At 39.6% G+C, this 16,128-nt stretch overlaps 1 protein-coding gene across 1 annotated transcript; it reads right to left on the reverse strand.

Annotated features, from left to right (window-relative positions):
• Positions 1-10,549: 10,549 nt before the first annotated feature.
• Positions 10,550-15,058, reverse strand: lurap1l (leucine rich adaptor protein 1 like). Its single transcript, XM_008435729.2, has 2 exons — positions 14,701-15,058; positions 10,550-11,946 (listed from the first exon to the last, which is right to left on the reverse strand). Exons 1-2 carry the CDS (start codon positions 14,923-14,925, stop codon positions 11,554-11,556), a joined length of 618 nt encoding a protein of 205 aa, XP_008433951.1. The 5' UTR covers positions 14,926-15,058; the 3' UTR covers positions 10,550-11,553.
• Between the last annotated feature and the right edge of the window lie 1,070 nt (positions 15,059-16,128).

Raw genomic sequence — 16,128 nt, forward strand, 5'->3', positions numbered from 1 at the left:
AATCTCAACAGTTTTTTTTTTAAAGCTCTTAAAGACTCGTACATACCAACTGGTCAAACGGTGTGAAAGTAATAAAATCAGTACATTTGCACTTGTTGACAACCAACAGACACGACCGCAGGGCTAAACAAACACTGATGAGGGAGTCTTTCACTTGACTTGATTGACTCCCTTATGTCTTGGCCAGACCCGACTTCTACAAAGTAATAATCATTTAGGCAGTAATTTACCAGTCACCTTCCAAATTTCTCTAGGCAGTTGCATTAGCACACTTTAGTTTGCAGGGTAGTAAATCAGATCGCTCAGAGAAGCAAGCATCTTTTTTTAAAACCCATCTCAAGGAAATAGCATTCCTTTGTAGTGACTTATGTCTTTGCTGTTGCTTTAAAAATAATCCTCTTGAAATAATAGCAGACACTTTCCTTAACATTCGTCAAGCTGAGACAGAGACTCAAGGAACCAATGAAGTATAGCTTCCATAAATGTCAAAAGTGGTTGTCTGTCTGATTTAAACTTAGCAAGGCCGGTTGCGTTGATAAATACTATATATATATAAATGTGAAAGACAAAAAAATATATACAAATAATGCACATCAAGTGAAAGGATGTGAAATGTCTTCCACCACAATGTGTACAGCAACAGAGAATGCAGTCTACAGAGGCTTGAAGCCGCCGCACATCTATCAACCCAGCTGTTTTCTGAAGTGGGACGTAGTGGAATCTATGCAATGTAGCTCTGCTTGCCAAGATCCAGATTCCTCTTGTGTTTCTTCTTCCAGTCCAATAAAAGTAAGGAGATAATAACTGCAGCGCATTAATGCACGATCTATATATGGAGTGTAGTGACATTCCTGAAGAGTCATTATAAGCGGAGCTGTGCGCCACATCGATAAGTTATCTGGTTATGACCAAGTGTTTGCTCGAGAATAACTTTAAATATATTTGTTTGACACCAATTCCATAAAGAAAAACTGATAAAAAAAAACCTGAATTCACTCAGTAGGTCACAATGATTCTCAAAGAAATTATATACATCTACTCGTCTGTTTTCCCTCAATATATTCATTGTAGTTGTGACTTATTCATGGAAACAGAGAAGTCCCTTTGCCAAGCGACACTCTCCAGCTAATTCTTTGGGGAATCCAATATGATCTAAAGGATAGGGATCATCTTCAGGGTCTCCTACCAAGAAGACACAAACCTTCAAAGGGATACCGTAGGTATCCTAACCAGAAGCTCAAACTACCTCAGTTGAATCATTTTGACAGAGGAGAGCAGGTCCTCTGTTTCGAGCAAAAACAAGGAGGTTTTGCTTCAGTGTTGGAGATTGCGGGGCCATTATTATAACCTGACCTTGGGTCAGACAACTGGAGGAAACCTCATAAATAAAAGAGGTCACACAGATGGTAAAAGGGTAGTTTAGACTGTTCTTCTGTGAGAAACCTAGGCTCGTTTATCACGCCGGTCACATTCCCTTAGAGCTTTTTTGGAGGCTCAACCTGAAGCAGCAATGCCAAAGGATAAACTAGATCACAAAACAGCATAATGAGACATAGAAATGTTTCCGTAAGCAGAAGCATTGCAACTGACTCCCGTGGAGGCTTTATAAGCCCAGGAAATCTGCCAGGTTCGTCCAGTGCTTTAGTTATTTATCGTCATTATTTTATTTCTGTAAAAGTAAAACATCTTTGTGTTCTTCAACGTAGACTGTGGATAACATGAGGTTACAGTGCACAGTCGTCTATCTGCACGAGGAGACAAGCTGTCAGTGAACACACCACATGCAACACAGATTCAAATAGCGATTTGGTCAAAGGCAATTATTAACACTGCTGCTGCAGCTGGCCTGAACATTGTTGGGTCAGGTCCAAGTCACTGCGCTTGACTGTACTGTGTGTTTAACTGGTGATGTCATCTTAGCAGGTCTGTTTGTTGACCATGTGGTTAAAGCCTAAACATGGATTCGGGAGCTTTCATAAATAATAATTTAGAAAGCCTAACCAAAGCCGCAAAAAAAATGATAAAAAATATATATATATATATATATACACACCAATAGTAACTTGGTAATAAGACAGTAGGAGGTCCGTGCTACCATAAAAGCCTCCCGTAAACCCTCCCAGACAGCCGGAGTCCTCCTGAGTCCTAGCAGCAACAGCCTGCTAAGAGGCTTTATCCTCCCACTCCACCCCGCCCCGGCACAAAGAGTTGTCTGTTAGGACAGGGAGGCATCGCAGGAGTTAGCCGAGACAGGTGGCTATCCCCGCAGGGTATGAACGTGGGGGCTGGGAGGCTGAGCGCTGCAGTCATCCCAAAAACAAGCCCAGACAAAACCCCGCTGTTATTTCAGCGGTGTGGTTTTCCTTGCAATAAGTAGAAGGAAGCGGCATTGGCTTTTCTCAAATTTGAATCAAATTGTTTGGTGGTGGTAGAACTAATATGTTGGTTTTGATTGAGCGAACACCCTTGATCCTTACTGATAAACGTAGTCTGTTTCCACAGCAGCTGAAAGTTAGGCAACGAACTTAAATGTTGTAACGTTTTTTTTGTTTTTTGTTGGCCTGTTTCATCGTGTGACACCAGAAGGGATTATGCCACGTCACTACCAGGATGTGGACAAGGTTTGCTTTCTACATTATAACCAGCAGGCAAACAAAACACTGCGAGTATGACTTATTGCTGGAACTTGTGTCATGGAATCAGTCAACGCAGTGAGTCAAGGAAGTCTTCTGCAAAAATGGTATAAAAAAAATTACTGGTATTTATATGCCAAAGTAATTACCATACAAAAATGTAAACAGATAAACGATGATTTTAAAAGCAATTGATTGTGGGAGTTTTTTTTAAACAACTTTTCTATAGATTAAAGTATTTATATTAATGTTTCCATGTTTGCAATTGCAACCAACACCTTAAAGCGTAGTGAGTGATCGGTGTGCTTAGAAAAAAATATTATGTAAGTTCAGTCCACTTGTTAGGGCTCAGGGAAGATTTTTTAAAAAGTCACTCAAAAGCAGACAGGATCGCTTTCATTTTGCACAAAGGCATTCTTTAAACGTCCCTGAGTCAGAGCGGCAGTACAGATCCCCCAAATCCTACTCAAACAAACATGAACCTTGTTTTTTAATCAAATTTCTATAATTGGAATATCGGGAGGCTGTCAATGAAACGTTGGCAGTTTTGCATCCTAATCACTCACTCGGATATTATGGCTTCTTGAAACCGCAGAGTAAAAATATTGACAATGCTGTTACACAGATTTTGATTTTTTTCTTTTTTAAACATTGAAGTCAACTGTAGCTGAAAATACATTTCTGGCGATAGATGGTACTGACAGGATTTGCTGGCGTGCCCTGGGAAGGCAGGACAGTAACAGTGGAGCACAGTGTTTGCTTCTTCCCAAGAGGATCAGATCTCTTTCACATTAGAGATGACAGTTAATGAGGGAGTGCAGACAGAATGGTTGAGAAAACGGGATCCGCTAGTGGCAGGAAATCGGCTGTTTCGGGGATAATGAGCACAAAAATGATGGAGGAGAACCAAATGGAACATAGCTGATGATGAGTATTGAGAACTGAAACGTGTATGGCAGGATATCTAATGAAATGGGAATTTGGGGGGAGGAAATTATGTGGGGTGAGCCAGTAAAACATCGCTTTGAAACTGAAACCGACATTCATGGAAGAGGATTGAGAAAACCTCAAAATGCAGTCAATCAAAATGGCAACGTGAGCTAATATTCAGCAGATTAGTCAAATATCTAAATGACTTCACCACAAAGATTCATTTTTATGTTTTATTTATTTTTTGACATCGAGTCAAATAAGCATAGCGGTTTCCTCCGTGACCGCAAGTTGCACTCTTTAGACATAATGGGTAGTTCTGGTATTTAAGGACCATTCTTCCACAGGGAATTATTTTCAATGTGTTTGCCAATGACACGATCAATTGTCTCCTTTTTATGGCAGGGTCATCTTGTTGCCAGGAAACACTTCATGAGGCTGCTGAACTTTAGGCCCATTGTCAGGAGAGCTTACCAGCCATTAAATAATTGATGTGGCGATAGTTGGGGAACCAGCAGCACAAAGCAGATGATGAAATGATAAAAAAAATAATAATAATCTCCTTTTTCCCTCTCTATCACTGGTCTAAATTTGGCTGTGGACAAGTAAAGCAGAACTTCTGCCAGGGTCAGTGTCTGCTGCCTTTGATTCCTATTATAGTCGTGGAAAGGACGCCAGGAAACGAGGACTGAAACGGGTTTATCAAATGAAGTAAAGGTTTGTTTTGTTCCCTCCTCTATCTTTGCCGAAAGGTTCCCGGCTGAAGTGTTTTACTGTTTAATCTCAGCTGGATCAACAGCTCCGGCTGTGATCAGGAACAGGCACTCAGTCCAAAAATGCCTTTAAAGGTACAGCGCTGCAGCTCAAATCTACACAATGAGAAAATGAGCAATGGAGGGAACGCGGTTGATCCAACAGTAATCACTTACGGTGTGTGACTTTTACTCTTCCAGAAAGGGAAATGCAGGTGAGACGTAGATTTGAGGTTAAAGATTAGTGTTAATGACGAATGATGAGTAAGTTTTTCCAACCGCAAGAGCTTTGAGGGAACTTTAGTTGTTGGAAAGCTTCATAATGTTTGTCTATTGTTGACAATACCTGTGGTCATGGTGTAAAACTGGCTGCACCGGTTTATGTCTTCACAAAAGAGTATTCCACAGCTAGCTCCAGATTCTGTTTGCACCTCGCAATCACCAAGCTAATAGATGTGTTCTTGTGTTTCCAAATCCTGGAAGACATTTGGATCGGAACATCTTCTTTAATGCCATATTTATTTTTATAGGCAGAGATAATCCCACTGTTTATGATACTTGACTGCCAGAAACACTCAAGAGCACTGAAGCTCATGAGTGATTTTTCATTAAGCAGCAACATAAATTTATATTCATCAGATTGAGATTATAAAAAAATAATAATGATTTACCAATAATTTTGTAATTGCCAATATTTTGAACATCCTCATGACCTTGAGGATCCTGAAGAGCTTTTACTTGAAACATTTCCAACTTCCTGCCTTAGCTAGCTGGACTGTGCACTAACAGTAGGTTAGCTGTTTAGCTAAGTCTATAAACCCTTTACTCAAAGCAAGAGGGTTAAAGTCCCTAACACAAAATTATTTAAACGTTTATTAATTTGGTTAAGGGAGCTAACATGTTTGACTTAAAAATATTGTTTTTAAAATGATGTAGTTATGTTTATCAAATTCTCAAATCATTTGAAAATTTGAATACATTTAGCTTCCCTTCCATCTGGGTCGGTCGTCTTCTATATTTTGTCAAGGAGTATTTTATTGATAGCTAAATGCTCACTCTTTCTTGACTTCAAAATTGGTTATCTGTGCTAAAATGCTAACATGGTAATGTTCATTTTGTCTGTTAGCTCTGTGGCAATCAGCTCGCTACGTCAGCTAGCTGCAAAATTAATTAATCGCAATTTCATCTGTGCGTAGCAAGGACTTTGTTGTGCTTCTAATTTAAAATATAAAATCTAGCCAAGCATGGTTTGATTAAAAAAGAAAAAAAAATAGCAAGATTTCCACTATAAACAAATACTTTCCTTATCAAAACCTTATTAAATTCATACAGCATTACAGCGAGTTACAACTTAAACAAATTAATCTCAATAAATAGTATGCATAAATGGAAATATAGAAGCCTATTATATTTTTGAGACAAAACTGTTTTTGTATTTTCTTTATAGTATGCCCACGCTGACACTCAGTGATTTACTGATCTGTAAAGAATTGTGGTGCAGTGAATATATGAATATTATCTTCCAATATGAGATTGCTCAGGGTTAGCTTAGTTTGACTGGGGTCAAGATCTGCAGAGATCATTCATTTGAGTGTAACACCGGTGGCATACGAGTACGAAATGTGGGAGGGCAATTTTGATGAAGGTGGAAGTTGACATGGAGCTCTGATTATATAAACTATAATTATAAAAAAAACCAGCCTCGAAATTCTCGGATGCTTCTTGTAGTGTTTACAGAAGCTTCAACCGTGGGTTAAATCTAAACCTCAGCTGAATCCTTTACAACAGCAGACTTAACCTCTGAAGTTTTTTTTTTTTTTTCACTAGCAGGAAGAGTTCCAAGCGTTCCCCTCCTGCTCCGTCTGAATACGTTGGTTCCCAAGAGCAGCAGAGTTTAATGAGCCTCTCTAGAAGTGGCACTCAGATTCACAGCTTGGGAGATGGCCAACAACTGCTCCCTGAAGACTGTCTTCTCATAATGAATGTTTTCCTGATGGGAAGAAGTCGAACTTCCACTTATGCGATAATTTAATGAAAGCTATTTGCTAGCCCCGAGAAGAAATGCTCTCAACATCACTAAATATCGAACAAAACGGACTTCGGGGTAAGGCAAGGCTCAGTGTACAGCTAAGTATTTTTCCTGGATGAAACGAGATATTCTCCTTACGGGCAGGCCCTTTTCCACTGCTTCATAAAAATTCTCAACATGCAGCTCTTTGGCCTGGAAATGTAATAAAGGAGATGAAAAAATATATATTATAATTTGCTGTGTCCTTTAAAACAGTGAACACTTCAACCGCACTGGCTCCACAATCATTTATTCTTCAGTTCACAGTGCTTGGGACAAAACCTGGAGCGCAGCAGATACGTTCACAGGAATCAGGAGTTTATTTATTGTTGAAAGTTGTTGGAAAAGTCTAACAGAGCTCCGGAATGAGCCACCAGACGAATTAAAACAGACTGAAGCAATTTCATAGTTAGTATATTCTGAATCCGTGGCTTCCTGTCTGCTTTGTCTTCGACTCCGTTTGATGTCCCCACACAAAACCCCACTCCAATAACCCATATCCCATAACCTTATTTGGCAGCATGGTGACAGTTTCCCAGATACCAAACAGTATCCGTTTCCCTTCATCGTGTGGCATGGGTCCAACCTCCACGACTAATTTGGCAAATGGATCTGGAGTCATGGCTTGATTGTACAACTGTGTAATTACTGGTGCTGGAGCGAATATATGGGGTTAACAGAGAGGATAAATAAATCCTTGGCTTTTTTCAGTTTTTTTTTTTTTTAAAGCATTTTTCAGTAGCATTTTTGCTTCTGAACTTGGGAAATTTGAGTTGATTTGTGCTTGTTTGCTTTCCACACAGCCGGGATGTCACTGAATCTCAGATTGGGGCGAGCATAGTTGCTGATAGCGAAAATGGAAGAACTTTACTCTGAAATATACACAAAACAGTGTGAATATTTTGACTATTTCTTTCAAACATCTGGCTTTTGTCCTCATTTTCTATCCCAAGGACTGCTGACTGTTCGCAGAGAAATGAATTTACACATTACATGTCACATTACAACCACCTTTCTCCACAGGGACAGACCAGTTAAAAGTATGTTTTTTCCTTAGCTATAACTAGAAAAGTGTGAAAAATATTTGTTCTCAGCCATCTTTAGTCTGCTACCCCTAAAAAGATGCTAATTAGATGCCTTGAAAGGTTATCACTAATTAGATTACTTGTAAGGGCAAGTGCTAACAACTGTCTTAAAAGTCAACAAAAAATTAGTAAGTACAGTCCAAGTTGAATTTAAAGACAAAATGTTCTTAGAAATTAGTTATAGAATATTAGAGAACAAACATAAAAAAACTCATTTATTTAACTAAACTTTAAAGTTTTCCATAAAACATTTAAGGGGCGACAGAAAACATGTGGAAGAAAGTGGTGTGAACTGATACAATCCTCTTTATCCATTCACAAAGAGGTGGAGGAACACTTAACATTACACATCATCCTGAACACATCATTACCATGATGAAGAGTTGATGGTGGGGGCATCATACTGTGGGGATTTTTTATTTTTATTGTTTTTTCTCAGCAGGCACAGGAAATTTGGCTTAAGGTCATGGATCTGCAATTTTGCAAGAAACCTGGTTAACGGGGAAGAGACAACGACTCCTTTGGTCAAAGCATATTCATGTATTAGAATAGCCCACTCAAAGTCCAGACCTAGCACAACTTGTTTCTGTTATCAGATGCTCTCCATCCAATGTGACGAAGCTTGAGGTGTTTTGCAAAGAGGGGTAGGCATAAGTTTCTGCAGCATGATCAAATGTTCATGGGATACTCGGCCTTATTCCTAGAAAACAAAAAGTTAAAGCTATTTCTTCAAATTTTACTTCACAGGTTTTAGGTTTTAGACCCTAGTGATGATTTTTCAGCCTTTCTGGAGATCTTTCAACGATTTTTGTTGTGTATTTATGACTTTTGTCCTCATTCCCAGACATTTGACCTGAAAGAGAGATGGGTTTATATATGTTGGTTGAGCCACTTGACACTCACCTATGACTTCTTCAAGCATGAAGGACAAAGATAAGCCAGAGTTTATGTTCATAGAAAAACTCTGATTGACCCTCAAAAAGCCTGGAGAGCTTGTAGCTCAGAACTACTGTGAAAGATAAGATGTTCTTGGAAACCAAGGTGTACAATAACGAAGGAGAACATCTACGCTTTAGCACAGCATTGTACATTTCTGACGACCGTTTGGGCGCTTCAGGAGACACTTAGTGCTGCAACAAAAACTTGTTGTTTTAGTCGTTGGTGCAGTAAATGTACACTTAAAGTGCCGGTAAAACGCCCAAAATGTCACTCACTGTTCGTGTTTACTGTACCGTGTAAGACTCAGGAGTTCTGCTTTAGACCGATCACAGCAGTGACTGACAGAACCTGTTCTGACGGTCTCAATTATTTCACGGCCACTGGCTTGCATGTATTCTCGGCTTTATGTTTCTTTTCTACTAACGGAATATTAGTCAGCCGGCGCATAGCTGCATTTGTTTGGACATGACATTCAGGCAAGTTCGGAGCAGCTTCTTTTGTGTGTGTGTGTGTGTGTGTGTGTGTGTGTGTGTGTGTGTGTGTGTGTGTGTGTTTTTAATTGAAGTGCTGACAAGGAGGTCACGCACGCCGTTCACGGAGCTCTTTTTTGGTTTATTGGCCCGGGTCAGCCTGACTGAGAGCTTAAGCTTGTCAAAGCCCCTGGGAGGCAGAGATAAGGAAAGGAAGCATAAAACCAAATAAAGCTGCTTTGCTCATGGACGAAGACAAAGTTACAAGTATGCTTAGTGTTCCAGGATGAAGTGATTATACCCGTCTGGACCAAAAGCAGCGCTCCCGAGTGTTTATGTGCAGTTTTGATTTTTTTTGTGCACTCTCGAGAAGATTGAAACTCATGAAAAACTAGCGATCTGTTGCAAGTATTTTGTTCCAAATTAGAAGAGTTCTTTCTGATGAAGCAAAGGTGGAAGAAACTTATTTGGATGCCAGGTCCCTGTCTAGGAACTGCCCCAACATTCACTGGCCAGGTTCTATATTTCATATAGAACCTGGCATCCAAATAAGTTATCACAAGATAATTTCTCCAGAAATTATCTTGTGATAATTTCTGGAGCTGAAATTATCACAAGAAAGATAAGGAGCAAATGACACAGAGTTTGAGATGAGAATACCTTCAGAGATAAAAATAAATAAATAAAATAAATTAAAAAATGCCCTGCGTGGTTGGCCTCTCAAGACCAATCTCGCCTCGTTTCTTATTTTTGAATTGTCGAATCGAGAATCATTAATGAGAAACAGCAAGGGCTGATAAATTGCCTGAATTGTAAAGATCTATGAAATTTCCAACTCATTTCGATCTACAGTGTTTCCATTTTGACATACCACAATTTTCCACACATTTTCAGATGTTTATTTTTCTTTTTATCTTCAAACATGGTTACAAAGACTTTGTGTAACATGATGAGGCTTTCACTGTAAGCATTAAAGAGTGAATAGAAAGATGAAGTACAAGGTTTTCTTTCGGCATGAATGGAAGGTTTAAGGTCTAATCACAACTCTGGACTTTGACTAGTTCACTTTAAGGCCTTCATTTTATTTATTTATTTTTGACATATGTAGAGGTGGACTTGGTGGTGAACCACAGCCAGATGACGTCTGAAAATACTTGAAACCTACTCCAAAAAATGTAGGACTGCCTATTTTACTAGAGACTACCACCGAAACTAACATTTTCAGTTTTCCTTATTTCTGCTGTTGGGGGTACAGCCAATCAACATCAAAGAAAATGAAAGGTCCTCGTTGATTGGCTGCTTTGTGAACACCAGCCAATAGCATGTCAGATAGTGCTGTATCTAGGTATTTCAGCTTCTCATGCTGCGTTTTCATTTAAATGTTGTAAATATGCAGTAGGAAAAAAAGCATACACGAATTTTCCCATAAATAATTGAAGTCACGTTCCACAGAAAAGACAAACAGCCGGTAGGTGAATCTGTGAATCCTGAACCATAGAGAGGCGGGGTTTATCCTTCCCCGATATTAAGATTCATAACTGTGATATGAAAATTTTAAATGTAAAACAACACACAAAAAAATAAATAAATAAAAAGAAAGCTGGAAGAAGGCACATGCTTCATCACAGTATCAGTTGTTTTTGGCATAAATATGGGGGCAAAACAACAAAAACACAATATATTATTTTATTTTCTCAACAAAGACAGCAACATTGAATAAAATGTTTGTCTATGCCGGCTTCAAAAGCGGACATCATTAAAACGCAAAAACGTCAAATCAACGAATCTACAAAAGCAATTTTACAGACAAAGAACCTCGTCAAGAAGCCGACACAACAAAAAATGCGCCCTCAAAGCGAGCATGCGTTTCACACACGCCTATGCAGATAACAAATCTCTCATCTCGTGCTATAATGCAGTTTAGCCTCAGGCGTAAATGACCTCTGAGAGAAATTTCTTTGGTTTTCAGTCAAGCTTTGAGTAAGACTACAAGCTGGAGCTACCACTGATACCCACTGGAGGCCAAGAGCTTTGTTAACTCCAGCCAGTTAAAGTAATAAAGCTGGAAAACATGTGCTGTAGGTGACGCTTGGCATTTGGCATGGAGGAAAATTGCACTTGCTTTGAAGTTCAAAACTAATAACTTTGCCACCTGAAAGAGTTAAACTACTCGAATCGTTCAGCATGAAATGTCCAATTTTCCAATCGGCTGCAAAGTCCTAACCCGCTGGTTTTTCTCAGAGAGCGCCGCTTTCCTTAGAAGGAGAGGAAAATCTGCAGCTCAGCTGATGTGCAACTTTTGTTCAACCTGTTTTTAGATGGAACCCACAGACATACAGGGTAATTTACCAATAAATATAATCATAAATCGTAACTCGGCACCTTCTGAGTTTTTTTTTTTTTTTAAAGTCATAAAAATATTAAGCAGTCATTGCTACCTACAGAGAGGATTTCTCTTGCATCTTGTGACATTTGGTAAAAGAAAAAAAGAAAAAACTTTTGAGGTTTTGCTAATCCACTTCAGGAAAATTATGTCAAGGGAAAATGTAACATTCCCAAACATGCCCACGTCTTCAAAAACCTGGGAGAAAAAAACAAAAACAAAAAAAACAGGACAAAGGAGTTTGTTTTTCTTTCTTCCATATATCTCAGTAGTCTCTGCCTATCTCATCACTATTATCTAAAGCAGTAGTATTCCTCCGATTCCACCCTGAGTTTCAGCGGCGATTTGGTGAAGGACTCGCCAGAGATTACGGCTTTATCCATTAAACGGTCGAGGTCCGTGGGCGGGGACGAGTCTCCGGGTAGGTCCTCTGCCAGAGTGTCCAGGTAGCTGCCGACGGACAGGCCGTCCAGGCCGTCGCCGTTCCCGTCGTTCAGGCTGTTGAAGCTGCCCCGCAGGGAGGAGCCGTCCTGGCTGTCCGACAGGCTGTACAAGCTACCTGTCAGGCTGCCGTCCTGGCTCGTTGCGTCCCCCTTGTCCTCCATCATCCAGCGGATGGACTCGATGCCGTCGTTGATCGACATCAGCTGCTGCATGAGCTTCACGTCGATGGCTCGCAGGTTTGCCTGCGTGGTGGAAGTAGAACACTGTAATTTAACATGCCACAAATGCCGAGTTACACCTCAACGTTTAACGTGCTACGAGGGAAGAAAATGGAATCGGTCATCATCTGAATCGGCAAGTCTGAGCTGCACGATATCTGTTGAATTACATTCTGTGTCAAATCTTACTCTATATCTATCTTCCACTCATTGTCAGTACGGTTATTTAATAATCATAAGACTGAGTTGATCCAAACAGGGACCAGAACAGAAAAATAAATGTCAACAGGGGGCAGTGAAAGGTTTTCAGAAAATAACAGAATAAAAACTGTTTGTTCAACAATAACGAGTATGTTATATGCTTAACTATAAAAACTATAAAATAAATAGAATCTCATATGCAATGATTTGAGTGCATGAGTGTAAGATATAGCTGGTACATGGATATGAAATGAAAACAAGAAAGGACAGAAGGACAGTGAGTATGTAAGACATACGCATGCCTGTTGGCAAAGCGCTGGACTGACCTTGAGCCTCACTTATGAGATAGATGATTCATAACCAGAGAAATTGCCAAAATTCTGATGTAACAATAATAAAAATGTCAACTTGAATAACACGTATTGGCAAAAAAATTAAATAAAAATAAATACTAATCAGTGCAGAATCTTGGCTTTCAACTCCACTCTAGTTACAGTGACTTAACTTTCCCCCCACAACTATATTGGTTTCTTATATTTAGAAGGGAGGAAAAAAAGAAAAAGAAAAAAGAAAGCAGGACAAACAAAACCATCACCATGACTATTACTAACCAAACACTGGATCAAGTTGCAAAGCTCAGCTTAGACCTTGTATTGAGCAGATGCAGTTGGTGGCTTTTTTGTTGTTGTTTTGTTTTCTCTTAACTGTTAGTGTTCTCGTGGTTGGAACAGTCAGTGCTGCTTTGTTTAGACTATCGGCCTTTACTACGTGGCACAGACCACTAGCAGTTTCCATCCACAATAATGAATGACATACGACCGCCATGCACAGAGCGACCATTGATTGAACTCTCTGGCATGACGAACCATGCCACTGGGTGTGTGTGTGTGCGTGTGGGTGGAAGTGGACTGCATGTTTGCAGTGTTTTACAGGGATTCCCCCATCTGTGGGTGACAATCAGCGTGAATGAGAAACAACAAATGGGCAGCTGTTGCATCCTGCCACCAGGACACGACAGCACCTTCTCTGTTCCTGCGAAACCGGCGGAAAATTTTCCATCGACGTCTGTTTTAGGCTGCAGCATCCTAAACTGATTGGTTTGTTTACTCGTATGTCAATGACTACTCGGGATTTTTGAGGGTTTGTCCTGCGGAGAAGGCCAACTGAGATAATTGCAAGTGTAATATTATCCCTGACATCATAATAAATCAAATCCTAACAACACAAACTCTGTAGTGCCAGAGCAGTCCACTGGCCATCTTACAGGGCTCTGGTTCACAGAGAGAAAAACCCGGTCAACCAGACCATCTGCTCAGGAATCCTAATACCTTTTGTGACCTTAGTCAGTCAAAACAGTAGTCAGCTGTCTGGGAAAGCGTCCATGGAGACTTTATGGGAATAAGTATCTAGGTGTACTTAAAACAAACAAACAAAAAAAGAGACAAAAAAATGTATCACATCGTCTAACTACCTTTATTAAAAACAAACAAAGCAGAAAGTATTCTTATAGTGGCTAAAATAACAGTTATAACTGATATTTTTATTGCTATTTTGATTTTAATACAAAGATCTAACCACGATATAGAAAAAAGACCTGCTAAAATTAACCATTTTTTTTAACGTTTTTACAGAATGACTGTCCATGTGTGTAAGGCATATTAAAAAAAGGTTGTTGCTCAAAACATATTATTTTAGCTGAAATGAAACCATCTGATCATCCGTTCAAGTTACAAATTAAGTTATTAAATTAAATTAAATTAAATTAAAAAAATCTGATTAATAACAACAAAATCTTAGATATTGCCATGAAAGGTTCAACAAACTCTATGAACAATAAGACTGGAAGAATACAGTAATTGCATCTTTTCCATCAGCAGGTCTGAAACTGCTGTTTGTGTCCCAATAACTAAATTTGTGATTACACAACAAGCTGAATTATCTGCTCAAAAACAGCTGTTTTACTTTGTTATTGGGATACCATAAATGTAATTAGCCCACACAACATCCTGATATCACCAATTTTTTATTTATGTTTTTGTTATTTTTATTTCAGAAGTGTACTACGTGTCATTTAAAGGGTGAATGCCGTATTTGTTTTACTGCAGACTGTCCTGTCTTGCTGATTGTAGCACATCACCGCTTTTCCTCCACCTGTTGCTATGCACTCCCATCAGCTGGCTGATAGAAAGCCCCTATATTTATTTAGAAATATAACTGTTCATAAAATCCAAGAATAGTTGCCCAGATTTGTATTATCTTTAACAGCTTTCGTATTATCAACCTGAGGTAAACATACATGTGATTCATTATTTTTATTCCTCTTAGCTCTCAAGTTTCATTTAGCAACAAATGGTCCAAATAATTAAGCTTTTTGTCTTTGCTACCTTTCTGTTAAACTTTTTGAGGAGTTCTCTAACCAAAACTGATTGACTTATCAAACAAAATGTTACTTTTAAGTAAGTTACAAACAAAACATAGGTCACAGTGTTATGACTCCTTAAAATGAAACTCATTTTAATGCAGGACGGAAGTTTGATTTAAAAAAAAAAAAACATTGAGAGAAAGTTCCATGCTCACCATCTCCTGTCTCAAGAACAGCATTTTACCCTGCAGTCTCTTCAGGTCCGTTGAATTTGCGCAGAATTTGCAGTTGGCCAAGTGAGGCGCAGCTGACTTGTCGTGCTCGTGCATGTCGCTGCGTCTCCCTCCCGCGAGCGACCGAACGAGACCGTCCGGAACTTTTCGACCCAACTTGGTCTCTATGTCCGTCAGGTCCGGAGAGCCGCTGCGCTCCTCGTCCATCGTCACTCTGACAGAAAAAAAACAACCCCGCAGTAAGTGCTCTCACGGTGCGGCTCTAGGGCAAGTTAAAGTGAGGCGCTGTGGCTGTTGAGAAAGTCAAATACAACTCGTATGTGATCTGCAGCCACACCAGCAGACCTCCCGTTGAAGCCTGTAACCAGTAGGAGGACAGTTTAACACCAGCATGCTCTCTGAGGACACTCCCATTACAAGAAGGGCTGTCTCTGAAACTAGACACCCGGCCAGGTAAGTGCCGCCGCTTCCACCTCTCTCCCTGGGGTGGAGGGAACACGCTTTATGGACAATGTGAACTTAGGAGTCAGTGTTTTCGTGTACCTCTTTCTCTACCTTGAAAGAGAATAAATATAAATAAAATATGCGAATAGTGCGGCACGGCCTCAGACCTATTACCATATATTAATTGATCTATCTACCTTTGGTCAAAAAGTTTAAAATCCAAAATAATTATACTCCTAAATACAGTTGAATTATGTTGCAGTGCTCGCATTCTCCAAAACACTTGATCAATTTTAATATATTGTAGCACGGATGTCGCCATGTTGTTTACGCTGCAGTGAATTCTGGTTAAATGACTTATGCTTGGTGCTTGGTTCGATTCTGCCACCTCAGTCCAGCCAAATAAGCAATGAGTAAGGTTGTTAAGCGCTTAGCTACTGCTACTATGGACAGTAGCAATAGCTCCGTTATCACTGAAAAGAGCTTCCAGCGTTTCCTGCCTGTCCCAGCGTCTTTCGCTCTCTAGCTGGCAGTGGGGTTTAAGATCTTTGTGAATGAAGACAGTTGGCATGGCACTTGGTTTTAGCTTGTGAGGCTAACGATCACCTGTTAGGGCCTTCATCAGTTTTGCTTGTACAAATGACTCAAAATCTTCTGGAGATAAATGTTGACGGCTTCAGAAGTTGCGTTCGGCTTTCTCCCATAGATGGGAAATGATGACTTCTGTAGCTGTACTTCTGTACAGCTACAGAAGTTAGTACTTCTGTACAGAAGTACAGAAGTTAGCATTCCCTGTATTTATGTACAGAGTAAGATAAATACAGAATCGACTGGACTAATAAATTGTGTAAAACAATAGATCCTTTAAAACAGAGTTTGAGTTTTGAAACCTGCATTGTATTGATATAAGATGCAAAATGGGTCATTAATGAGGATTTTTGGTATTTAGACCAACTTAGAACGGGC

This window comes from Poecilia reticulata, linkage group LG18, assembly GCF_000633615.1.
Source record: "Poecilia reticulata strain Guanapo linkage group LG18, Guppy_female_1.0+MT, whole genome shotgun sequence".
In the NCBI taxonomy this organism is placed as follows: Eukaryota; Metazoa; Chordata; class Actinopteri; order Cyprinodontiformes; family Poeciliidae; genus Poecilia; species Poecilia reticulata.

What these genes read in the sequence shown, in the direction of transcription:
- lurap1l (XM_008435729.2), bottom strand. Translation starts at nt 14,925, where the DNA reads ATGGACGAGGAGCGCAGCGGCTCTCCGGACCTGACGGACATAGAGACC. An exon ending in TGTTCTTGAGACAGGAGATG is followed by an intron (nt 11,947 to 14,700) that starts GTGAGCATGGAA and finishes TCCACCACGCAG; the next exon opens with GCAAACCTGCGAGCCATCGA.